The sequence below is a fragment of the Canis lupus genome, chromosome 8 (assembly GCF_011100685.1).
Source record: "Canis lupus familiaris isolate Mischka breed German Shepherd chromosome 8, alternate assembly UU_Cfam_GSD_1.0, whole genome shotgun sequence".
Taxonomy (NCBI): Eukaryota; Metazoa; Chordata; class Mammalia; order Carnivora; family Canidae; genus Canis; species Canis lupus.
The window spans coordinates 70,686,682-70,711,385 of NC_049229.1; the positions used below are offsets into that span (position 1 = coordinate 70,686,682).

General features: G+C 51.1%; 1 protein-coding gene and 1 non-coding gene across 2 annotated transcripts; both read left to right on the forward strand.

Moving 5' to 3' along the window:
* The first annotated feature begins 1,491 nt into the window (after window positions 1-1,491).
* Window positions 1,492-1,565, forward strand: TRNAI-AAU. Its single transcript has one exon. It is a non-coding gene; the product is annotated as a tRNA-Ile (tRNA).
* A 4,573-nt stretch (window positions 1,566-6,138) lies between these two features.
* Window positions 6,139-23,173, forward strand: ZNF839 (zinc finger protein 839). The gene is made up of 8 exons (XM_038545788.1): window positions 6,139-6,426; window positions 11,585-12,382; window positions 15,249-15,482; window positions 17,046-17,138; window positions 18,156-18,305; window positions 21,027-21,140; window positions 21,270-21,399; window positions 22,153-23,173. The coding sequence occupies exons 1-8, from the start codon at window positions 6,139-6,141 to the stop codon at window positions 23,034-23,036; spliced, it is 2,691 nt and encodes an 896-aa protein (XP_038401716.1). The 3' UTR covers window positions 23,037-23,173.
* Window positions 23,174-24,704: the final 1,531 nt, after the last annotated feature.

Consider the following 24,704-nt stretch of genomic DNA (forward strand, 5'->3'; position numbering starts at 1 on the left):
CTCAACATGGGGCTCAAACTCTTGACCTCAAGATCTAAGAGTAATTTGCTTTACTGACTGAGCCAGCCAGGCACCCCTAACTCCTGTTTATTAAATGCTTTCTATTCCATATAGTGCACCAGGCTCTGGACATTTAACCAAAAGCAAAATGGACAGGATGTCAGCCGTCACAGGCAGTTCCCTTTGCCCAGAGGGCTCTACCTGTTTTGGCCTACACTTATGCATTCTTGTCCTTCAAAACACGGCCAAGTGTCTCAGTCTTCAAAAACCTGCCCGACCCTTCACCCCCAGTACCGTTTACCAACATGCCTCCACTCACACTCACTAACACCTGTGTTTGCTAAACTCTGGGCTCCATGAGGACAGGGTCAGGTCTGTTTTATTCACAGCTGATTCCCTGGGGTTAGGACACTGTCAGACTTAATGAGTATGTGTTGACTAACCCTGATTCAACAGCCTTCCTGGTGGTGGGGTGAGCTTCCTAACCTCCCTTCAGTAATCTGTTAAGATCAGCTAGACGGGGCTTCTGCTGTTTGCAACCAGAGACCCTGATCTACACCCACCGTTTTGTTTTGAGGAGTCAGACCAGAGGGATGGACAGTGTGAAAAGCTGGGGCTCCCTTCTCCTACCCCTGGAGCATTTGCCACCGCAGCACAGGATATCAGAGCCTCAGAGTCGGAAAGGCCTTGGGACCTGCAGATGGAGGAATCAAGTTTTGTCTTCCCAGCATATTTTTTACTCTTTTTTTTTTTTTTCCAAACAAACATTATCCCTTTGAATTGGGTACTGTAGGTTGCCCACCCAGCAGCTATTTTATGATTTATTCAAGTGCTAGTTAACAAGAGAGGGCAAAATGAAAACATTTTCCAGACATTTTTAATAAAGGGTGGGTGGGTGAGGACTGTGGCTTACCCACTCGAGGAAACACCGACGAGCCATTTAAAATGACATTTGTAAAAATAAAATAATAAAATAAAATAAAATAAAATAAAATGACATTTGCAAAAAAATAAAAATAAAAAACAAAATGACATTTGCAATTGCATAGGAATATAAGGATAGAGTATTAAGTACAAAAAAAAGGGATAAAAAAGCTACATTCTTTTTAACGGGGTTGAATTGGATGCCAAATATATATTTTAAATACACCTGCGCTGTGAAAAAACATTGTCAGGGAAGACCCCAGCGGCCGTTGGTACACGAGGTTCCCGAGCTGGAAGGATTCTCAGAGATAAATCAAAATAGCATCCATTCGCAAGGTTTGAAAATGCTGCTCCCGAGCCAGCCTCCCGGGTATAATTTGCACTCCCCGGTGAAAGCCTCCGACTCGCAGTGAGAAGCCACCTGCCTTCTCTTTAAAGGGCCTCGGGGTTTTCCTCTGGCCAATGGGGACGGCGGCGGGATGACGGCAGCTGCACGGCCCGGGGAGGCGCAGGGCGCGCGGGCGGAGAAGCCTTGTAAGGTCCGCGGAAGCGCCCCCGCCACCGGGTGGCCGGTTAGCTCAGTTGGTTAGAGCGTGGTGCTAATAACGCCAAGGTCGCGGGTTCGATCCCCGTACGGGCCACGGGAGCAGTTTCTTTTTTCCCTTTGCTTCCCGTTTTCAATTCACTTTACAACTTAAAATTTTTTATTTTACTTGTCAATTTTTGTTTCTTAATATGCTTTTCGAGGGCTGCGAGCCGCAGAAGCGTTCCGGACTCGGCCCCGAAGTTGGCGCGCGCAGCCAGGGGGCAGAAGGGTCAGGATCCCGCGCGCGTTGCTCCCTCCAAATCCCCGCACGCTCGCTGTGCACACCTTGCAGCTGCCCAGAGGGTCTTTATCGAAGAGGGAGGGGTGGTGAGTGGATCGGGAGGGGAGGGAGGGCTGGCGAGGGAGTGGAGGGGAGGTTAGGGGAGGGGAAGGGAGGGGAGGGGAGGGGGGGAGGGAGGGGAGTGAGCGTGAGGGGAGGGAGGGGAGGGAGGTGGGGAGGGACTGAATAGGGAGCGGGGAAGGGCGGCAGTGCGGGGGAGGGAAGGCGTGAGGCGGGCGCGGAGGGAGGGAGGGAGGGGCGGGGAGTGGGAGGGGAAGGGAGGGGAGGGGCGGGGGGGAGGCGGAGGGGCGGGGAGTGGAGGGAGGGGATGGGGAGCGGAAGGAAGGAGGGAGAGGGAGGGCGGGAGGGAGCGGAGGGGGGAGGGAAGGAGGGAGGAGGTGGGTGAGGGCGAGGCGGGAGGGAGGGAAGGGAGGGAGAGGGAAGGAGGGAGGGAGTAGGGGGCGGGAGGAGGGAGGGAGGGAGAGGGAGGAGGAGGAGGGATTGCGGGAGGGCTGGTATGTGTCTTCTTTCTTATTCTTTTTCTTTATTTCTTCTTTCTCTTCTTCTTTCTTCTTTCTTTCTTTCTTTCTTTCTTTCTTTCTTTCTTTCTTTCTTTCTTTTTCTTTTCTTCCTTTCTTCCTTTCCTTCCTTTCCTTTCTTTCTCTTTTAGGATGCTCTCGGATGCCACCCCGGGTTGCTTCCTAATGCAAAATTTCTGTGGGCCCTGGGTGCCAGTGGTTAGGCTTGAAAAATCCAGGCCTGGAATTCATTCATTCATTCCGCGCGTGCTTAGGGAGCGCCTTCTTGCTGCACGCCCTTCGTGACTCCGTGACTCCAAGAGGGAAGCAGAACAGTAAGAGAGAGATGCAAATCCTGCCCCTCCCTGGAGACAAGGACCAGCAGGACTGCCATGATTTCAGTGAGGTCTTCTGGTTGTGGAAGCATCTGGAAACCTTCTCTTGCTGCTTTCTTGCTTTTCAGAGAGGTCTCAGGCTTCGCATCTTTTTCCTTCTTGGTCCTGCAGTTTGCAGTCAAAAGGCAGCTGGATGATTTCTCACTCGCGGTTCAAGAATCCAGGTGCAGTTAGGCATGTTTAGTTTAACATGAAAACCAGTTATTTTACAGTGAATGCCATTTTATATCAGGGTCTAGCAGGAGCTCTAGCCGTGTTTGAAAAATATACAGGGAGAACATCTGCTAAGCCATTCATTCTTTTCTCAAATATGTGTTAAGCTCTCATGGAAGTCGGTAATAGCTCAAAGCTACAGACCAGAGGACCCGAGGCCTTGGCAAGTGCTCAGTGTGGAGTAAAAGTGCTCATTGAATGCCAGGGATGGGACCCTTGTTCTAATGAACACTTAGAATGCGAACCTGGGGCTGCTGACAGCGAGTATCGATACTTTGGATGTCATGTCTTGGATATACATGCCAGGCACCTTGTTAGACCCAGCAGAGGAGGAGCTAGCTGTGAAGGCTGCCCTCAGAAGCTGCACAGTGTCCTAAGCAGGCCTGCGGTGGGGGGGGGGGGGTGTCCAGAATACACCCGCCTGGTATAAAAATTATTTTCAGCAGATGCCATATGAATTCCTGAAAAGTCTTATCTGCTTAAAGGTAGAGGCTTCTCAAAAAAAATAAAAAAATAAAAAATAAATAAATAAAAGTAGAGGCTTCTCAAATTATTCAAAAGAATCCAATTGTCATAAATCTCCTTCCCTGAGAGCAATCAGGAAAAATGGTCTCTTGTCACTGGAGAGAAGTTGCCATCATATCTTCACAGGCATTGTCATAAAACTGTCCCATCTCCCACCTACTCTGGTAAAGGGCCATTTATCTTTCCTAAAAGGTATCTGTTTCCCCATAAGTGCCCTTCCCCTATTAAGATTGTATATAGACCCCACGTTCTAACTGCCCCTTAGAGTCACATTTTTCTGTGAACTCCATAGGTACATGAATAAAAATGCATGATTAAATTTTGTTTTTTCTCTTGTTAATCTGTCTTTTGTCGCTTTAACTCACGGACTCTCTAAAGACTGAACCTAAAAGCATAGAGGAAAAGTCTCCCTCCTCTCCCCAGACAGGCTCAAAAAAACCATGATGACATGGGGGTACTCTGTTCTAGACAAGGAGGGCAATTCTTGGCTTAGCGGTCAGAGAGGACCTTTCTGACACCTAAGGATGGGAGAATGAGAAAGTCTTTCTTTCAAGGTTTAAAAAAAAAAAAAGGACTAAGGAATTAACAAATTCCACAAATCTGATCTTCTCTCTTGGCCAGTCCTTAGTAAGGCCACTAATGAATTAAGTTAGAGCACTGCAGGAAGCTTAGTGAATGTTGCATGAGTATTGACCACGATGATGATGGTGGTGGCCCTGTGGAGAGAAAAATGATCAGAAGCTCCTCAGGCATCAGCCTGGCTCCCCAGCCTCCCTCACTTGAGAGCATCAAGACACTCATTATATTCTACTGTAAATGCCAGTTCCCTCCTCCTCTTCCTGCCTAGACTGTATAAGAAGGCAGGACAGCCCTGAAGGCAGGCGTGGGACTCACCCAGCAGGCACTTAATAACTGTTTGTCGGGATCCCTGGGTGGCGCAGTGGTTTAGCGCCTGCCTTTGGCCCAGGGCGCGATCCTGGAGACCCGGGATCGAATCCCACGTCAGGCTCCCGGTGCATGGAGCCTGCTTCTCCCTCTGCCTATGTCTCTGCCTCTCTCTCTCTCTGTGACTATCATAAATAAATAAAAATTAAAAAAAAAAAATAACTGTCAACCAATGGCCCCACTGCGCTCTCTGGGGAGGAGAGCTAAGAAAGAAGCACACACCAGCAGTTACAGGACTCAGTGGGAAAGACACACAGAGCCAGGAGGGTAGAGAGGGGAGATTGGGAAAGGTTGGGCTGTAGAAGAGGGAGGAGTGGTGGAGCTGGGATGGATGGTACTGAAATGTGGAGAGGGGTGGGGACCTTCCTTCCTTCCTTCCTTCCCTCTCCCTCCCTACCTCCTTCTTTACCTCCTCCCCTCCCTCGTCCTCCCTCCCTCCCTCTCTTTCCTTCCTATTCCTCTAGGCATCATTCACTCTGTAATCCCGTGCTCTGGGCCAGGGCCTGTGCTGAACATTGAATAAAATACCATCTTGGCCCTTAGGTACATCCAGGGTTCCCAGGGTTCTCCTGGGAACAATTTGGGGTTGAGTTCACCCTTGTTAAAAATGCACACTTTGTGTGTGGGGCGGTGCAGGGGTGGCTCAGTCCCTTGGGCATCAGAGTTGATTTCTGCTCAGGTCATGATCTCTGGGTGGTGGGATGGGCCCCCCACCTCCTGCTCCACGCTGGGAGTAGAGCCTCTGCCCGTCCCCCCTTTAAAAAACTGCACCCTTTGAGGAGGCCTGGCCAGTTGGTGGAGCACCTAACTCTTGATTTCAGAATCCTGAGTTCAAGTTCCACGTTGGGCATGGCACCTACTTTAAAAAAAATAATATAACTCATTATTTTTAAAAATATTTTATTTATTTATTTGAGAAAGAGGGAGAGAGAGAGAGAGAGACTGTGCATGAGCAGGGGAGGGGCAGAGAGAGAGGGAGAAGCAGGCTCCCGGTTGAGTAGGGACCCTGGGATCATGACCTGAGCCGAAGGCAGCTGCTTAACCAACTGATCCCTGAGACACCTAGGCGCCCTGATAAAACTCATTATTTAAAAAAAAAAAAAAAAGCACACTTTGGATACCCTGCCGAATCTATTAATCGGGTGTTTTTTTTTGTTTTTTTGTTTTTGTTTTTGTTTTTGTTTTTTTAAAGATTTTATTTATTTATTCATGAGAGACACAGAGAGAGAGAGAGAGGCAGAGACACAGGCAGAGGGAGAAGCAGGCTCCATGCAGGGAGCCAGATGTGTGACTCGATCCCAGGTCTCCGGGATCATGACCCCGGCCAACGGCAGGCACTAAACCACTGAGCCACCCAGGGACCCTATTAATCGGGTGTTAAGGCAGGATCCTCAGGTGGTTCTAATGCACATGACCTCGAGAACTTCTGGATAGTGTGACGCCAGGCTGAGGGGCGCTGAACTCCCGGGCCCCCGCCTCGGGACCCTGGGGAGCTCCCCGAGCGGTGCTACCTGAAAGCTGGATACACCTGCGACCGGAGAGAGGGAAAAGAAGCCCACTGGGTCTTTGGCGCGGAGGCGAGGGGCGGGGCCAACGAGGCCCCGCCCACTGGCGTGCTCTTGCAGGTGCGGTCGCCTTCCGAGGTGTCTTGGCCTGCGGGGCACTCGTAGTCCCCACCCCCCTTTCCCAGGTGACGCACATTTGAGTCGCCGTCGCGCGGGTGCGCGGGTTCGAGCCTCCGTGTCGGCTGCCATGGCGGATGCGGAGCCGGAGGCTGAGGATGGCAGCGAGGAAGGCGGCGGCGGCCGGGCGCCCCCCGGCCAGAGCGGCAGCTCGGCGCGCGTGGCCCCGCTGGGCCCCGAGCAGCTGCGGCGGGTCCTGGAGCAGGTGACGAAGGCGCAGCCGCCCGCCGGGCCGCCGCCGCCCCCCTTCGTGCTGCAGGACGCGGCGCGGCGGCTGCGGGACGCGGCGCAGCAGGCCGCCTTGCAGCGGGGCCCCAGCGCCGAGCCCCCGCGCCCGCCGCGCCTGCTGCCTCCCCAGGTGAGGCACCGGGAGGGACGTGGGGAAACTGAGGCCCCGAGGGCGCCGGGGCCTCGCGGCGGGCGGACGGGGCCCGAGTCCCCGCGGCCCCCCTTCGGCCTCGGAGCTGCGGGCGGGAGAGCCGGCGTCCGCCCCCGCCTGTCACCGCGCCTGCGTTTGCAGCTCCCGCAGCGGCCTCGTCCAGCCGGCCGGGCCCCCGCCTGGGACGCCCTCCCGCCTTCCCGGCGCCGCTCGGGGCCTTCGTCATTCGTCCCGCGTTTGCTGAGCACTCAGCTGTGTTCCAAGCACTGCCCTAGGTGCAGCAGGGGCCGCCGAACAGTCAGTGAAGGACCCGAGGGAGGTTCTGGGAATGACAAGGCGGCTGCTTTAGAGTGAGTAGGCCTTAGGCCCGACGCTGGACCCGAGGCCTGAATGCATTAGAAGGAACCAAGCTGCAGAGCTTTTCCGGTGGAAGCTGCCAACGCAGAGACGTGGGACGCAATTAAGCACGTTACCCTGGTTCCCTGCAGGATGTACCAGCCTGGGTGGTGGTACCTGGGCGTGACACCGCGGTGCCCAGCACAGTGCCTGACATACACTTAAGGAAACACGTGAAAGAAAGCACTCAGCATACCACAAAACCTCATTTCTCACTGTTATTATTTCGCGGGTCACACAGCTGTGGGCTACTAGGGAAGCTGGGACTAGAGCACGGCCTTCCAAGCCCCGAGGGTCTGGCGTAGCTCCTGAAGCCAGAGGTCCTTCACATCATCTGTAAATCCACACCCCCTTTCATAGCTGGGCTTGCAAATGGCACTGGCGCTTCTCATCCCAAAGTTCCTGGAGACGTGCTTCTTCCACTAGAAGAAATAGATGGAGAATAGAATCAACAGTGATAGTTGTTGTTATTAACAGTCTTCATTGGTTTTTATTTTTTATTTTATTTTATTTTATTTATTTATTTATTTATTTATTTATTTATTTATTTATTTATTTTTTTCACTGAGTGATTTTGGCTGCTTAGAGTTGTATCCAGTTAGTGATCAAGACTGGGGAAGTGTCTTGCTAAAGTTTGAGAAGACAGCTATGATTCTGCCCAAACCACTTAGAGAGGTGTGAGCTTAAGTAACCCAACCTCTTTGGGCTTTGGCCCTGTATTTGCAGGAGGGATGGCTCATTGGATGAGCCTTCTAGCTCACACGCTGCTGAGAGAAACCCATGTCTCTTGCATAGGCAGTGCACAGCAAGTATGGAGGGTGATGGTGGCTGCTATTTGCAGAGCCTCTACTCCATGCCTGCCACTGCGCCAGGCCGCTTCTCAGGCACACAAATATGTTTGTATCCCCATTTTAGAGATGAGAAATAAGCTCAGAGAGGTCGAGTGACTTTGCCCAGGGGTCCCCAGGTATGGCTGTACTTCAACACCTGTTGAATGTGACCCCAGCTTTTTGAGTTTGGTATGGCAACTTAAAGAGTCCGCAAATGGCATTTTCCATAAAATGCAAGCACACTTAATCAGGATGAAGCGGCATGCTTGTATTCTGCAGCTTATCTAATTGGGATGACATAAATTCTACCTGCCTTCACAGTAGTCTTGCTGTCTAGTGAGCTGATACCCTTTGAGGCCCATGGAGGCTGCACAAACAAACCAGATGTGTACTTAGCACCTAAGGAGGTTATGATCTAACCAATGAGGTAAAACATGACTTAGGTAACTTTTAATCAAGGTCAGAAAGCTACAGATAACTCAGTGCACTTTGTCGAAGGGTGAGTCCCAGTTGAAAATATGGAAGAGGACAGGCAGGGGTGGGGTGGGTTGGGGTGGAATGTGCATTTGGAAAACCCAGGCCAGGCCATGTGATTCTCTGTGGAGGGTGGTGTGGATCAGAAGGCACAGACCAAGTGGACCCACTCATGTGGGTCAGATTTTGGCTCACATTCCTCCCCACCCTCCTGTTCCTGTACCTTAGAAACATTTTCAGTTTCTTCCAACAGGCCTCACCCTTTTTCATGCGCCTGTGCATTCACACATTTTCCCTTACACCTAGACTACCTTTCCACCTGGCCAAAATTCTCTTCTGCCTTAATAGATCACCTCTCAGGGCACCTGGGTGGCTCAGCAGTTGGGAGTCTGCCTTTAGCTCAGGTAGTGATCCCAAGGCCCTCGGGTCGAGTCCCGCATCGGGCTCCCTGTGGGGAGCCCGGTTCTCCCTCTGTGTGTGTCTCTGCCCCTCATGAGTAAATAAATAAAAGCTTTTTTTTTAAAAAAAGTAGGTCACCTGTCGTGGGAAGCCAGTCCTTCCCCACCCCACCCGCAAGGGTGCCTCTTACTGTACCTGTTGCACCATGGTGTCATTGTTTCCTTAGGGAGCCCATTGTCTGCCTTCCGAATCGTCAGTGGAGCTTTTGAAAGTACAAATTGTGGGGCAGGAGATCCTGATTCAGCAGGTCTGTAGGCATGGCAGGGGAAGCTACCCACCTCAAGGGTGAGGCTAGGACTTGGCTTATTTTTTTGTAGTTTTTTTTTCTTAATTGAAGTATAGTTGACATACAATGTTAGTTTCAGATGTACAACAGTGATTCCATGGGTTTGTACATTATTCAGTGCTTATCACAAGTGTAGTCACTGTCACCATACAATGTGGTTACAATATTACCAACTATATTTCCTATGTCGTACCTTTCACCTCCATGACTTTATAACTGGAAGTGTGTACCTCTTAATCCCCTTCACCTATGTCACCCATCTCCTCACCCACATTGGCTTATTTGTAAGTATTGGCACACAGATACTTAGTAAAAGTTTGCTAAGTGGAATAAATATATAACAAAGTATCAAGTACAACACCCACATGCTAAACTAGTCTGGAGCAGATGTTTTGCCAGTGAGGTACTCCTAACATAATAGAATAATAGAATTTGGGGTGTGTGTGTGTATTGGTATTATCTGGTAATATCCCAAGAGGTTAGACCTAAATGACTGGTAGTAATGTGAAACAAGTATGATTATTAAGAGATCATTGTCATCCAATTCACAAGTACCCCAGGATTGGTCCTCATGAGCTTCTGGCACCAGCTTTTTACACAGCCTCATAAACTGGTATATTGAATTGTCTCTGTTCTTTGTGGTAGATGCATAACATGGAGACAGAAGTTTCATTCTGCCCTGCATGACATTTTTATTTTTATTGAGCCTCCACATAGTATATAGGGTTGAGTCCAAAGAGGGCCCATTGGAGGTCCCAAATCGGTGGTCCTGATCAATCAGGGGGGAATTTTGCCCTAGAGAGGTGTTTGGCAGTGTCTGGAGATGTTTTTGTCACAAGTTGGGGAGTGCTACTGGCATCTAGTGGATAGAGGCAGAGATACTGTCAACATCCTACAGTGTACAGGACGGCCACCATAACAAAGAATTAATGGTCTGAAATATCAGTTGTGCCAAGGTTGGGAAAACTTGTTTTGGATGATGAGGTTTGTCTCTCTTTTCCTGCACAAATGTTCTGATTATTTCTGTACTTCGAGGCTATGAGCCTTGTCCATTTTGCTGTCTCTCCCCTGAGCTGTGACCATTACATCCCTAAAACTTAAATCATTGTCTCTGACACATGGTCACTGCTCAATAATTATTTGTGGAACATTGTTGATGGCAACCCCCCACCCCACTCTTGGTGGATGTTCACTGTTGCAGACTGTGCTGTCTTGAACCTCTAAGACCTACATGTCTTTACCTATGTTTCTTATGGAATCCAAGAAGCAGAGTTGCTGTGTCTAAAAGCATGTGCATTTAAAACAATTTTTTAAAAGATTTATTTATTTTAGAAAGAGTGCACGCAAGCAGGAGGAGGGGCAGAAGGAGAGAGAATCTGAAGCAGTCTCCCCACTGAGCGGGGAGCCCATTGTGGGGCTCAATTCCATGATCCTGAGATCATGACCTGAGCCAAAACCCACTGTCAGATGCTCAACCAACTGAGCCACCCAGGCACCCCTGAAATTTTATTAGATGTTAAAAAGTTGTCAAACACCCCCTCTTAGGTATGTGCCCTGGAGAAACTCACACACGTGTACACTCACATCTATGAAGCTTCTGAGCATACCAGAGCACAAGGCTATAGACACTTGTCCATCAACAGGAAAGTGTTTTCATACTGCAGAGTAAATGAGAACTACACACCTCCACATGGATGAATTTCACAAGCCAGATAGGGAGTAAAAAACCTGAAAAAAACCCCACCAAATGCAGGAGATGATTTTCACTTACATGAAGTTTAAAAGTAAGTCAAAACTGAACTGCCTAGTTTTAGGGGATATCTACATATGTAATATATAAAATGTATGAGAGGGGCACCTGGAGGGCTTAGCGGGTTAAGAGTCTGACTCTTGATTTTGGCTCAGTTCATGATCTCAGGGTCATGGAATCAAGCCCTGCATCAGGCTCCGTGCTCAGTGGGGAGTCCGCTTGAGAGTCTCCCTCTCCCTCTGCCCCTCCCCACTACGCATACTGTCCTCCATCCCCCCTCTCAAGTAAGTCTTATAAAAAGTGCATAAGAAGGACAAACTTACAGGATGGGGTAAAGATGCCAGCATGCAGATTGGAAGAATAGCAAAGTTGTATCTATAAGGGTAATGTTGTATACCTTAAGGCAGGTGGTAGGGACCTATGTTACATTGCTCTTTATGGCCTTTTTTGTTCCTCGAATTTCATTAAAAACTTTTCAATAAAATGAGCCTATGTACTGAATTGAGTCAAATTTAGAGTAGTAGGAATTCCAAGTAAATATGAATGTAAAACTGTAAAGAAGGGTATTTCTTATTGGGCCATGAAGTCAATTTAGTGGAGTATGACTAGTATTTTTTTAATAATATAGAATAGACACTATCAGAAGACATTTATGTCTTAGAAATGGTAAGTAGTTAAAAAAAATGGTAAGTAGTTTTATGAACTTTCATTTATGTATGCACATGTTTCTGCACAGGCACATATGGATGTGATGTAAAATATATCACTGGTCTGGTCAGAAAGCTTGAGAAACGCCACTGTAAATAGTGCGGTTACATTAAATAGATTTTTATAGGCAAGATGTATTTTAAAACTTAAAAAAATGTCAGTAATACACTTAAGATGAGAACAAAATTGTAGAAATGTTGATAAGCATAATGCTTTTCTCTTTCTGTCTTTAAGCAACTGGAAGCCATTTGTGTTAAAGTAACGTCTGGAGAAATGAAAGGTCAGGAGAGGCCAACGCCCCCACTGGCCACCATCCAGCCCAAGCCAGCCAGCCTGAGCCAGCTGCCCGTGAGGCATTCCAGGGTGCTGGGGCTTAGGGTGCAACCCGTCTTGAACACCGGGCCACAGCCGCGCTTCCCAGGTAACTTACCTCCCGTTCAGGTGTTCATACAGAGGCCACTGCCCACCCTCCAGCCAGTGGCTCCGAACGGACAGGGTGCCGCGCTGGCCCCTTTCTCAGCTTCTGACCCGCCGGCAGCAACATCTGTGTCATCCAGCTCTGCGAATTCATTTATTTCGCACACGAAACACACTGAGAAACTAAAAAAATCTTTAAAAGTGAAAACACGTTCCGGACGGATATCTCGACCTCCCAAGTATAAAGCTAAAGATTATAAATTCATAAAAACAGAGGATTTGGCTGACGGTCACTTGTCAGATTCTGACGATTATTCAGAACTGAGTGTGGAAGAGGATGAAGAACAGAGGGGAAAGCAGGCGCTCTTTGACTTGTCCAGCTGCTCCCTGAGGCCCAAGACTTTTAAGTGTCCAACGTGTGAAAAATCCTACATTGGAAAGGGGGGCCTGGCCCGGCACCTCAAACTTAACCCAGGCCACGGCCAGCTGGAGTCCGAGGTGTCGCCGAGTGAGAAAGCCAACGGGAGCAGGAGTGCCAGCCGGACCTCGCCGCAGCTGCCCACGCCAGCTCTGCTGAGTGAGGAAGCGGCCCCGTCGGCCGGCGCCGGCCTGCAGGTAACGTGTGGGTCTGCTGGCTGTGTCCTTTCTGCCCCTCCTGACGTCAGCCTCTGTGGTAGCTGATGGCGGTTCAGGTGAGGCTCGGCGGAACGGCGATCCGAGCTGCGCATCTGACATTTCCCTGCTGTCGTCCACGCCGCCGCCGCACGAGCGAGGGGATGCGTGTCCCTGTGTGGCGTGTGCAGCGGGGTTTGCTGAGCGTGTTCCGTGGGAACATAGCCCCTGATGCTTTAGATCTGGTCGGTAAACCTGATCTCCGAGCCCTCCTGGCTGATGCTGACCTAACAGCAGGCCTTGGGAGAGGTCTGGGTTGGCAGAGCCCACGGGCGCGCTTCCTGGAGTGTGGCAGGGACCCGCGCTGGCATTTCGTCCCTTCAGAGACTCACAGTCAGACCAGGCCGGTGGACGTCAGCCTGGCCGCGTCACTGCGTCAGAGTGTGTCGACAGCAGGTTTATACATTCCTAAACGTGTGGCGTGTGTGTGTGTGTGTGTGTGTGTGTGTGTGTGTGCGCGCCGTGGGCGAGAGGTCGGTTATTTCCCAAATGCAGACGAGACGGAGCACTTCGCTCCCACCAACGGCGGGCCTCGTCGGTCACCCTCACCCGCTTCGCCTCAAGCTCCTCCTTCCTTTTCCTCCGGCTTGTGGGGGCTGTCACCTCTCTCCGTGCCTGTGGCTAGGCAATGACATTTGTAATTGCGGTTTCTGAAATGTTAGAGAAACCAGCGCTGGAATCAGCGTGGCTACTCGCTGGGAGTTTGTGATGTTAGCGACTGGGGTGCTGTTGAAGCCGAGCGCCTCTGCCCTGGCCGCCCCCCCGCCCCAGGGCGGCTTCTGAAGGGGCCTGGGGCTGGCGCCGCTTGGGCGTCCTTGTTGGGGTCCAGTGCGGGACCAAGGGCAGCCCCGGGTGAGGGTTCCAGAGTACTGCCTCCCCATGTGGCATTAGCTTCCGTGCTAATAACACCACCACAGTACCGTTTATTGCATGGCCCTTGTGGACGGGAGCCTTGTACACCTTCTAGAACTCGGCCAGGCGGGAATTAGATTTAGCTCTTCTGATTTCACAGCCCACAGCTGAGGCTGCCTTGTTGCGGGAGGCTCTGCACCTCTCATGGCTGGTAAAGCTCCAACTTTTGAGAAACCTCTCTACTTGAATTGAGGGAGGACTAGGGCGACATGTAGTTTATCATCCAAAGCAGGACATTCTGAGAGTGAAAGGGGCACTGTTAGTAATCCCAGGGACAGCAGCTGTGCTGGTCTCAGGACGACCAGGCTAGCTGGCACTTCTACTTCCTCCAATAATGAAATCCTAGGGGTGCCAGGGTGGCTTAGTCGGTTCAGTGTCTGACTCTTGGTTTGTGCTCAGGTCATGATCTCGTGTCATGGGATCGAGCCCTGATTCAGGCTCTGCTTTCAGTGGGGAGTCTGCTTGAGATTCTCTCCTCTGCTCCTCCCCCCGCTCTCTCTCTCTCTCTCAAATAAATAAACAAAATCTTTTTTTTTTAATTTTTATTTATTTATGATAGTCACAGAGAGAGAGAGAGAGAGAGAGAGGCAGAGACATAGGCAGAGGGAGAAGCAGGCTCCATGCACCGGGAGCCTGATGTGGGATTCGATTCCGGGTCTCCAGGATCGCGCCCTGGGCCAAAGGCAGGCGCCAAACCGCTGCGCCACCCAGGGATCCCAACAAAATCTTTTTAAAACATGATGAAATCCGGGGATCCTTGGGTGGCTCAGGGGTCTGGCACCTGCCTTTGGCCCAGGGCGTGATCCTGGGGTCCCGGGATCGAGTCCCACATCAAGCTCCCAGCATGGAGCTTGCTTCTTCCTCTGCCTGTGTCTCTGCCTCTCTTTCTCTCTGATATACATAAATAAAATATTTTTTTAAATGAAATCCTACACCACAGCAGAAGCAACTTGTATACTTGACTTCCCGAATACAGGCACCTGCCTTGGGTGTCCTAGCTGCCCAGATGGCAGCCACCTTGAGAGGTGCCTCCAGCTGCTGGGGTGCAGAGGGATGTGCAGGCCTGTGTCTCCCTGTCCTTTTCTGGGAGCCAACTCCTGGCACCTGAAGCCATAGGCAGACCTGGCATTTCTCCTGCGGTAATGAAGATGTAGAGGGAGAGCTCCATACGAGTTAAGAGGACGTACTTGGTGCTCGCTGCCACGTGAAGTGTATTCCTTCCATCCATCCTGGGAGATGAGGTGGATTACTCCTGTGTTCAGAGGGGGAGCGGGTATGGAATGAGGAAGTAGCTAGACAGCATCAGACCCAGGACTCTTCAGAAACTGTGCAAATCCATAAAGATGAAGATAGATTCACAGCTCCTGGGGGCAGGGAAGAATGAATGATGCCAACGGGTACAGGGGTTCTTTTGCGGGGGCGGGGGGCGGGGGACAAACATGTTTTGGGATTAGTGGTGATGGTTACACGTCATACATTTTCAGTGTATGAAAAATGTACTGAACTGTATCTTTTCAAAGTATGAATTTTATGGTTTGAAGTATATCCAATAGGAAATGATTTTTTAAAGTCATTTAAAATGGTTAAATTATGAATGCCCAAATTTCAGTTTAATTTGTAAGCTGACAGTCATGTCAGATAAGTTCCTTGTTTCATTTCGGGCAATACCCAGGGTTACCAGCTAACTAATACTCACCAGGTGTTCGTATTAGCAAAGGGGAACTTTGTTGGGAAAGTTGAAGATGCGTTGATCATAGTTAATGTGTCTTGATAATACAAAGGAGAAATAATTTAGCAAGTTCCTTGCTTTCGACTTGACATTTTTTTGCTGTCAGGTTGTCACGATGGTGTATAAAATGTTGTTTTATTTTTGTTTTGGGTGTGCAACGCTATCTAGAATAGCCAGTCTATAGAAGTTGAAGAGGCCTTGGTATCTGAACCAGAAAATGGAAGTTATTCAGCACTTTTGGGACCAGAGGGACACCCAGGCCCTAGAAGAAGTGACTGCTCCACAGCTCCTGCAGAGGCCAACACAGCTGTCCTTGGGCGGAGCAGCGAGGCTCACCTGCCTGAGGATGCCCGTGCGGCAGGCGTGCAGAGCACTTCGAGGGCCAGAGCCAGGCTCAAGGAGGTGCGTGGCTCCTAGACCCCATTCTTGAAACCTGTGTCTTCGGCATGGTGTGTGGCAACACACTATTAGGTTTCTGAATTAAATGTCAAATACCCAGATCAACTGAAGAGTTCGCCTGAAATGTAATTGGATGAAGTGTGTAATGAATGCAGGGATAGCATTACCTGAAGTAATTCCCAGGTTTCCCTATTTGACATGATAAGAGGGCTTCAGGTATATCAAGAGCTGCTTGCCTTTTTCAGTTTTGTGATGATTATAACCCATGTTTTCATAGAAGCAGTTTAGCAAACAACAGAAATGGTTTCTATTTTTCTGTAAAAAGATTTAAGGCATAAAAACATGTTTCAGGCTTTGAACCCTGGAATCTCCAGCCCTTTGAGAGTAGGCTTAGTGAATTGAATCGGATTTAGGAAAGTGGAACCCTAAATTCATCCAGACTGTCTCTGGCTGGGATGTGTTAAGCTGCCGCATAATGGCCAGGTGAGTATCGTAAAGAAGTGAACGGTAGCAGAGTGCAAAGTAGTGAGTTAGTGAGACAGCTGGTCTCGGGTGCCCATAGGGAACCAGGGCCTCCAGCTCACCCGCAGGGGGAAATGAGAGGTTTTCAGACAGGAAGCGGGTTTCCTAGAAGACTTGATGAGCTTTCATGTGCCAGTGGGAAATTTAAACCCTGGTGAATTCGCTTTTCTCTCATTGGGCTTGTTAATTAATCCCAGATGATTAATTTTTAGAAGTAGGAGGTAAGGTCGTCCTTGACTCGATTCATTAACATTTATGATACCACCATCACCTGAGTGCTGTGTGCATGGCAACACGTAACAGCCACCTCGGTGCCAAGTTCCAGGTTTACTTCATTCCATTGAGTCCGTGACCATCTGCCCTCTGCTGACACCCGTGTACTGCCGGTACGCCCTATCACATCTCTCCTGATCCCCGGATCTCTGATTTCAGACATCCTCACCCGGGTGTCCCGTAAACCACTCCAGCTTCACTTCTCAGCAGAGCCCACAGAGTCCGCAAGTCGGCTTCCTGTCCCACCGCTAACTTGTCCAGGATCTGCCTGGGCGCCAGCTGGGAACCCACAGTCATTCCTGACACCCCTTCCGTGACTCCTCCTCCTGTCCAGAGGAGCATGCCCTCCCCGCATCTCTGTCTCCCCACCAACCTCACCGAGCCATCCCTGCTTTCACCTGGGTCCTCCTCCCACTTGTCCTTTGGCGGTGGTCTCCAGACTGCAGGCTGCCTAGACTTGTTTGCTTTATCATCTCTGGTACTACTTAGTGTCTCCGGAGAGTAGGGAACACATATCCTTATCCAGGGCCTGGTACCCACTACATGTTCAGTGCTGCCGTAGGGGAGTCAGACTTTGAATCCAGAGTCGTAGGTGTCATTCATGGATAAACAAGTGAGCTATTTAATAAACGGAATGGTTATGGTTGAGAGTTGCTTAATCACTGAGATTTGGGGGAACTTTATGTCTTTTACGTTCTTTGTTGTATCAACTTGTTGGCTCCTGGGAGATTCTCTTGGGCTTTCAAAGTCATCCAGTGCTCTCTCCTGTAGTTTCTCCGTGGGTGTGACCGGGACGCACTAGTGGAATTGGCCTTGCCTCCATTGGCCCAAGTCGTGACCGTGTACGAGTTCCTTCTGATGAAGGTGAGTTGCTTTAGTGAGTCTAAATGATGGAGGGGTGAGTTGCAGTTATTTAGAAAGACATCTTTCACATTTTAGAAACAGCCGGGCCACTTGGAATCATTTCACTCCCCCAGGACAGAGCTGAAGTGAGCCTACTGGCCCCAGCCAGATGCCTGGTGTAGGGCTCCTGCCTGCATGGCCAGGTCTTTCAGGCAGGCTGTTCAAGGACCCCCTTGCCTGTTTTTAACTTTGTGTGGGAGGCAAGAAAGTGGTGGCAGCAAACCATGGCCAGCCCATGGCCCTCATCACCTCTCTCCCTGGCATCTCCCTGCCCTTGCCGGCCTGCTCCACAAGGCTCTGCTCTCTGGTGAGCCTGCTCTGACAATGCAGGAGGTGCCAGCAGAGCTACCCAAAGGAGTAAGCTGCCCTGGCACCCCTCCGGCCTGTAGGCCCGTCCCCAGAACTTTTCTATTCCCTTCCTCTCCCCCAGCCACCCCTTATTTTATTTTTTTTATTTTATTTTATTTTATTTTACTTTATTTTATTTATTTTATTTTAGATTTTATTTATTTATGAGAGAGAAAGAAAGAGAGAGAGGCAGAGACACAGGCAGAGGGAGAAACAGGCTCCATGCAGGGAGCCCGAGGTGGGACTGGATCCCGGGACTCCAGGATCACGCCCTGGGCTGAAGGCGGTGCTAAACCGCTGAGCCACCCAGGGATCCCCCCCAGCCACCCCTTCTCTGGAGCTCTGGCCCACAGTCCTCTGTTGGATGTCATCCTGGAGATGATTTGCTCTCTGGTCCATCCTGGTGTTGCCACTGAGCACAGTGGGCACACACAGGCTCTTACTGGGGAGTGGAGGAGATGATGGCCGCTGAGGGGCTTATATCCTTCCCTCCTTGAAGCTTCTTTCTGTATTTTCCATTTCATTGCCTCTGGTTTATTAAAAAAAAATTTTTTTTTATTATTTATTCATGAGGGACACAGAGAGTCATTGCCTCCGGTTTAAACATTTGTCATCTTTATCTTCATGAAGGTTGAAACAAGTCATCTAGCAAAGCCTTTGTTTCCAGCTGTGTATAAGGAATTTGAAGAGTTGCATAAAATGGTTAAGAAAATGTGTCAAGATTACCTCAGTGGTTCTGGCCTATGTTCCCAGGAGCCTCTGGAAATAAGCAACAATAAGGTAACAGTCTCACATGGGGAAAAGTTTTGCTTTTAGATTTGTTGAAGGAAGGCTATCCATTTAAAGAGAAGAATGTTTTTATTTTTATTTATTCACTTTTTAAAGTCATCTCTACACCCAGTATGGGGCTCAAACTCATGACCCTGAGATCAGGAGTCGTATGCTCCACCTACCAAGCCAGCCAGGCACCCCAGATGAGTATGTTTTTAGTGATGACACCTTCATAGTCAAGTGCTTTTCTGCTCTTTTCCCATCAAGTAACATTTAAAAAATTATAACAGCAAATGGTGTTTGTTGGGAAGCCTTAGGAATGCAGAGAGGCCACAGCAACACCCAAAAACACCGTAGTCTCTCACTGCTGACCTCAGGGAACAGCACGGTTGGTAGGGGTGTGTGGTGTCCACCCACCGTGGGCTGGGAAGGGTGACCAGGGGTCACAGACACTGTCGGTGGTGGTTGTGACAGGATTCTTGTTTCACTGTCACGGTCATCATCAAGTTGCCTCTGGCTATATTGGGTTCTGGGTAAAAAATATGTTTTGAACTGATGTGGTTTTATGTGTTTGGATAAAACCCTTTGCTGGGTGTAGCCTGCCCCGTGTGGTCTCATTATTCAGGGATCCCCCCACCCCCGGGCAGGCCTCAGCTTTGCCTTGAAATGGGGCGCTGAGTGATCCATGGCTTCGAGTAATTCCTGGTTATTCAAAAACATACTCTTGCAACTCTAGCCGGTGCACGGGGCTGCACGAGCACCTGGCTCCGGGCTCCCAGACAGACCAGGCTGGGCCACTCACTGCTGACAAAACCCACAGGCAGAGAGGCGAGTGGGGCACACAAGAAAGGAGCTTATTTCAGCGAGGCCGAAACAGGAAGGAGAGCGGACGAGCGTCTCAAAGACCATCTCCAAAATGCTTGAAGGAGTTGTAGGTGGACGTCAGGAGAACGTGGGACAGAGGTGGGTGGGCGCAGGTGGGCAGCGAAGGGTCCTTTACTATGTGGGGGTCAGTCACGAGGGGTCGTGCTGGCTCAGGGCATCCTTGTTGCTTGAGGGGTAGTCTCGATTCCCCTCATGGGATCCTGTGCCCTCAGAGTCTTCTCCCTAAACCAAGAGACAGCCGGAAAGAAGAACCCAGCAAGTTTGAGGTCAAAGTAGAGCAGCCACTGTCCTCTTTCACAACCATAAGGAATAGTCTGGCCATCTTGCCTTTCACTGCTGTCTAAGGGTTCACGGACCTGGTGACGGGTCTGCCTACCTGTCCTAACATTGGCGTCACACGGAGTATGTTATTTCTGGAGCAAGCAGTCTCGAACCACACTGGGACACAGTCCGTGGGGCTTCGGACTGTGTCTTTTGTTATTTTGGTCATTAGCGTTATACAAATTCAATATTTAATATTACCTAATAAACTTTTGTATTTTATTTTCTTGAATTACATATTATAAAAATGTAATGGGTTTTTTCTAAGCCTCGTACAGATGCTGTAGTGAGCAGGAATCACTGACATGTTTTTTTGTTTATTTTTTATTTTTAAAAAGATTTTGTTTGTTTGAGAGAGTGGGTGCACAGAAGCAGGGAGAGTGGCAGGGGGAGGAGGAGAGGGAGAAGCAGACTCCCCACTGAGTAGGGAGCCTAGTGCGGGGCTCGATCCCAGGATGCTGAGATCATTCATCCGAAGGCAGACACTTCACTGACTGACACACCCAGGTGCCCCTGTTTTTTTTTTTAATATTTATTTATTTTAATAAGAGTGTGCAGGCAGGGAGAAGGACAGAGGGAGAGGAGAGAGAGAATCCCAATAGACTCTGTGCAGCCTGGCGTGGGGCTTGATCCTACGATTCTGAAATCAAGAACTGAGCTGAAATCAGGAGTCAGATGCTCCACTGACTGAACCACCCAGTGCCCAACTTATATGTGTTTTAAACTGTGAGCACAGCAGGTGCGGGCGTCATCCTGTCACAGGGCGGACTGGACACATACACTGCCGTGCACGCCCGTCGGGACCCATCTTTGCAGGCAGTTCAGGCGAACCACAGCCTCCTAGGAGCACAGACCAGGGCTCAGCTTGCAGGGACACAGGCAGGCTGGGAGGTACTGGACTCTACTTGGACCCTGACCTGCTGCCCTCCTTCCCTCCCCTTCCCTCCTGCCCCACAGTGTTCCTTCCTATGTCCACACATACATAGCGACAGCTGCCACTTGTCACCTTTATCTCATCTTCACCAAATCCCCCCAGGGCAGCTGTGGGCACCGCCCCCCCGCCCCCAGGATCAGGGAGGTTCCCTAGGCCAGGAGCGGAGGAGCTGGGGCCCAGCTTGGTTCGCAGGCTCCCAAACCCTCACCCCTTGTGCTGCCTGGAAAAGGTAGCCCTCGTTCTGGAATGGGCACGATTGTTTTCCTGAAGGTACCGGTGAGCATTCAGAATGGGAGGGATCATGGGCCAGGACCCACTCTGGTGTCTGACACTGAAGAGGTCATAGTGACGTTTTTAAAAAGCTGTTTGGTGTCTGCTTCTATCCTGTGCCGACACAGAACCTTCCGGTCCTGGTAAGGACCCATTCTCTCTTCAGCTGTTCTTCTGAACTTCACGGCTATCTCCGTTTCTGTCAGTGTCGAGGTGGCCTCGTGCCACCCGGCGGGGCCTCCCAGGTCCCCTTGGTCCCGGAGTCCTTGCGTGTGGATGTGCTGCCAGCACAGCTCCCCCTGTGCGCCCTTCCTCCTCAGGTGGCCGAGTCTCTGGGAATCCTGGAACTCCTGAGGACGCGAGCAGCATGCCGCAGCGGGGGGCCGGGCCGGGCCGAGCCGGAGGACGCCAGCCAGCAGAAGCGGGCAAACGAGGTGGGCGCGGTGAGGGGTGCCGGGTGACTGCGCGCTGCCGAGTGCCCGCGCTCGGACTTCAGCCCACAAGAGAAGTGCGAGCTCGCCCGCTCCTTCCTAGTCCTAGCTGATTGCGTCTCCTCTTCGTAGACTGCAGAGGAGGGACTGGCCTGGGCGAAGAGGACCAGAAGAGAAGCCGCCCCCCGGGACACCCTGGAGCCTTCTGTGGACGGCGGAGGCCTGCAGAAGCCCGCCTCGTGCGCCCCCGCTGCCAGTGAGGGTAACGCGCTCTTCCTGTGTGCGCCCGAGGCCCACAGGCCTGCTCTCCACGCGCGGGTGCTCCTGGGGCCAAACTTAAGAGAACCAGGTTTCTCAAGAGTTTTATCCCAACCTGCCAGTGTTCTCCCCTCCCCGTTCCTTCCCCCTGGGTCTTGAGGTCTGGGAGGCCTTCTCGAATCCCTTAGTGAAACGAAGAGCCACCGCATGCTGGTGAGTGGATCGCTCTCAGGAGGGTCCCAAGGACACGCCACGCCTGTGGCTTGGCTTCCCTGAGACTTGGCTCTAGGTGCCAGCTGAGGTTTCACGTTGGAAACCAGACCCACTCTGGTTTTTATTCTGCTCTAGCCAGAACCTGTCAACCAGACGCGGAACATACGGTGTACTGAGAATCATTATACCACTTTCTAAGACCGCCCCAGAGCCTGCTTGATCCCAAGGCCTCCAGCTTCAGGAGGCCTTCTGTATTTTAGAACTTATTACTGAATGCTGCTGAGGGGGAGGGCACCTTGATTGGGTGGAAGCAGGGAGAACCTGGCACCCATTCAGTGCATAGCTCCCCTCGCCTGACTGACCCGTGTGGCCTCGTTCAGCTTCCTCCATCCTCGGAAGCTACTGGTCCCAAGGAGCAAGGAGAGTTTAGGTTTCCCTTTGTTTTGCCACAAAATTACCTTGGACCAGCTTGTTTGGGAGTGAGTGCAGTGAACGGGCCCCACGGCAGTACGTGTATGCTGACCTGTGTTTCTGAACCATTTAGGTTGTGCCTCTCAAGGGAGGGGGAGCACCTCTCAGCACTCTGAAGAAAGCCACGCGATGCTGGTTTCTGATAGTGACGGAAGCATGTTACACACGGGCCGGCAGCTTAAAGCGTTTGCTGACTTAGAGGCCAAGAGTGGGTCTGTAGCTCCTGCCCTCTCGTGTCAGAGTATCAGCGGGCCGAGTCTTTATTCTCAGTTGGGAGAGCCCGGGACGCGGACACGGGGACAGGTGGCCGCATTCCCTGAAGACAATGCTCAGGAACAGTCTGTGGCCTGGCACGCCGGGGACAGCCTGGGGAGCCGGCGCCTCTGCAGCCCCTTGCTGCCCCCTGGAGCAGTGGAATCCCTGCTGCCTTCGGGGTCTGGAAGCCTTGAGGTGCATGACTCCCACCAGAAAGGCCAGCGGTCCAGCTCCAGCGATGTCCTGCTCACAGAGGTCGTAGGCCCTCGGCTGGAGAAGGTTCTGTCTGTGAACGTGGTGCCCGCTGACTGTGCCCCCAGGACCGTGCGGGAGCTGGGGCCTCAGCCCGGCCAGGCTGCGTTGCTGTCCACTGGTGGGGATCAGAGAAGCCGTGTAGGGGACTTGGACCACTTCCCCTGCGGGGCTGAGGTACATGCTGACCAGCAAGAACTGGAGAGTGTTGTCGCTGTTGGCGAAGCCATGGCTTTTGAAATTACCAACGGGTGCCACGAGCTGCTGTCTCAGGGACAAGAACAGATGTTTCTTCAGACTTCCGACGGGTTGATCTTGTCCCATCCAGGCTCCATAGTGTCTGGGGAGGAGGACATGGTCCTAGTGGCAGGTGCGGAGGGGCCTGCCCTGCACCCGGGCCCCCAGGAAGGGGCTCCTCTAGAAAGCACAGAGGCAGAGGCTGCACAGTGAGGTGCCGTCAGACCACGGTCCCGGACGTGCGGGTATTTTATCCAGAGAAGGTCTATTTGAAGTAATGTATATTTTTCTATGTGAATACTGATACAAATGAATGTCTTATTTATAAAGGATGATGTCTTTCTACCTGACCCTCTCCATTCTTCTGTGCCTTGCTTGCCTCCATACTGATGGCAGAGCAGCTGCCGGCCTGGGTTCCTCTGAGGCAGTGAGTCCCTAGGGCCTCTGAGCACATTTACAGCCACTGCACTGTTACTTGTCTGCCCTGCTCCCCCCCCAGCCGTGTCCCCGGCTCTCCTTGGCGATACACTGCTTTCCCACCATATCCGGGTGTAGTAAATAAATAAGTGATTCAGACTGAGCAGCACTGGGAGGTAGGACAGAGCCGTTTCCACCTGCACGTGATGGATGTGGGAGTGGGACATACGAGGTCCGCAGCGGGGTACAGCTGAGGACAGAGCCTGAGCCTGTGCCTCACCTGCAAAGCCACCTGTGCATGTCTCTTCTTGGTTGAACGTGCTCCTTGGCTTTGTTACTGGGAGGGACAGGGAAGGTCCTTTGTCCACCCTCAGCATAGCTGTCCTCTTCCCCTACTTGTGGACACTGTCAGGAGAGAGACCCCGAGCAAGCAGGGCTGGGATCACAGCTGCACCCCACCGTAGTGTCGTCCTCCTTCCGGGGCCTACCATGGAGGAGCGGGCTTTATTCTCAGGGGCGCTTTCCTGTCCTCTCCCTTGATCTCACAGCCGGATCCACAGAACAGAAGGCCGGTGTCCTAGGATGCAGTGGCCAGCAGTGAGCCAGGTGCCCACAAAGGCCAGGCTCACAGCGGGTGGGGGATTGGTAGGTACTGTGGTCTCAGGGACACTTCTCAAGAGCCTAGAGTAAGTCCCGTCCTGGGATCCTGGAGTGAGGACAGAGCCTCCTGCCTGAGGATCCGTCATGACCCTCATCAGGCAACTAACACAACAAACCAAGTCACACGTGGATGCCTGTCCGTGGTCTGGACCCAGGCTCTGTTACATAGGAATTTATTTTCTCTTTTTTTTTTTTAATTTTTATTTATTTATGATAGTCACAGAGAGAGAGAGAGAGACAGAGAGAGAGAGAGAGGCAGAGACACAGGCAGAGGGAGAAGCAGGCTCCATGCACCGGGAGCCTGACGTGGGATTCGATCCCGGGTCTCCGGGATCGCGCCCTGGGCCAAAGGCAGGTGCCAAACTGCTGCGCCAACCAGGGATCCCTATTTTCTCTTTATAGGATATTACCGAACACCCCAACACACCTTAATTTCACTGTCGTGGATAAGCTACTATAAACAGATGGTGGATTTAACTAATAGAGTATAAAACATCCTCATTCCATGGAGCAGAGCTGCAAGTGCAGAAGGCTCTGGCTATGCGCTCATTCATTTGATGTGTGCACGTTGACGGACAGCAGCACCAGGACCCACAGGCCTTTACTCTGAGCGCCTGTGCTGTACCTGCCTGGGCAGTGTTCACAGGGTCCCCAGACGGGGACAGATTATAGCCCAGCTCCGACCCCACAGCACTGCATTAGCAGACACTCCTCACTACATAGAAAACCAATGAAAATTCCCTTTCCTCATGAAGAATTTTCCTCTGTACACAAGTACTTATAATTTTTTTTTAAGATTTTATT

Coding starts and splice junctions, on each gene's coding strand:
- ZNF839 (XM_038545788.1), top strand. CDS start 6,139: ATGGCGGATGCGGAGCCGGAGGCTGAGGATGGCAGCGAGGAAGGCGGC. Junction 17,139..18,155: donor ACGAGTTCCTTCTGATGAAG/GTGAGTTGCTTT, acceptor ATCTTCATGAAG/GTTGAAACAAGTCATCTAGC. Junction 18,306..21,026: donor TGGAAATAAGCAACAATAAG/GTAACAGTCTCA, acceptor CTTCCTCCTCAG/GTGGCCGAGTCTCTGGGAAT.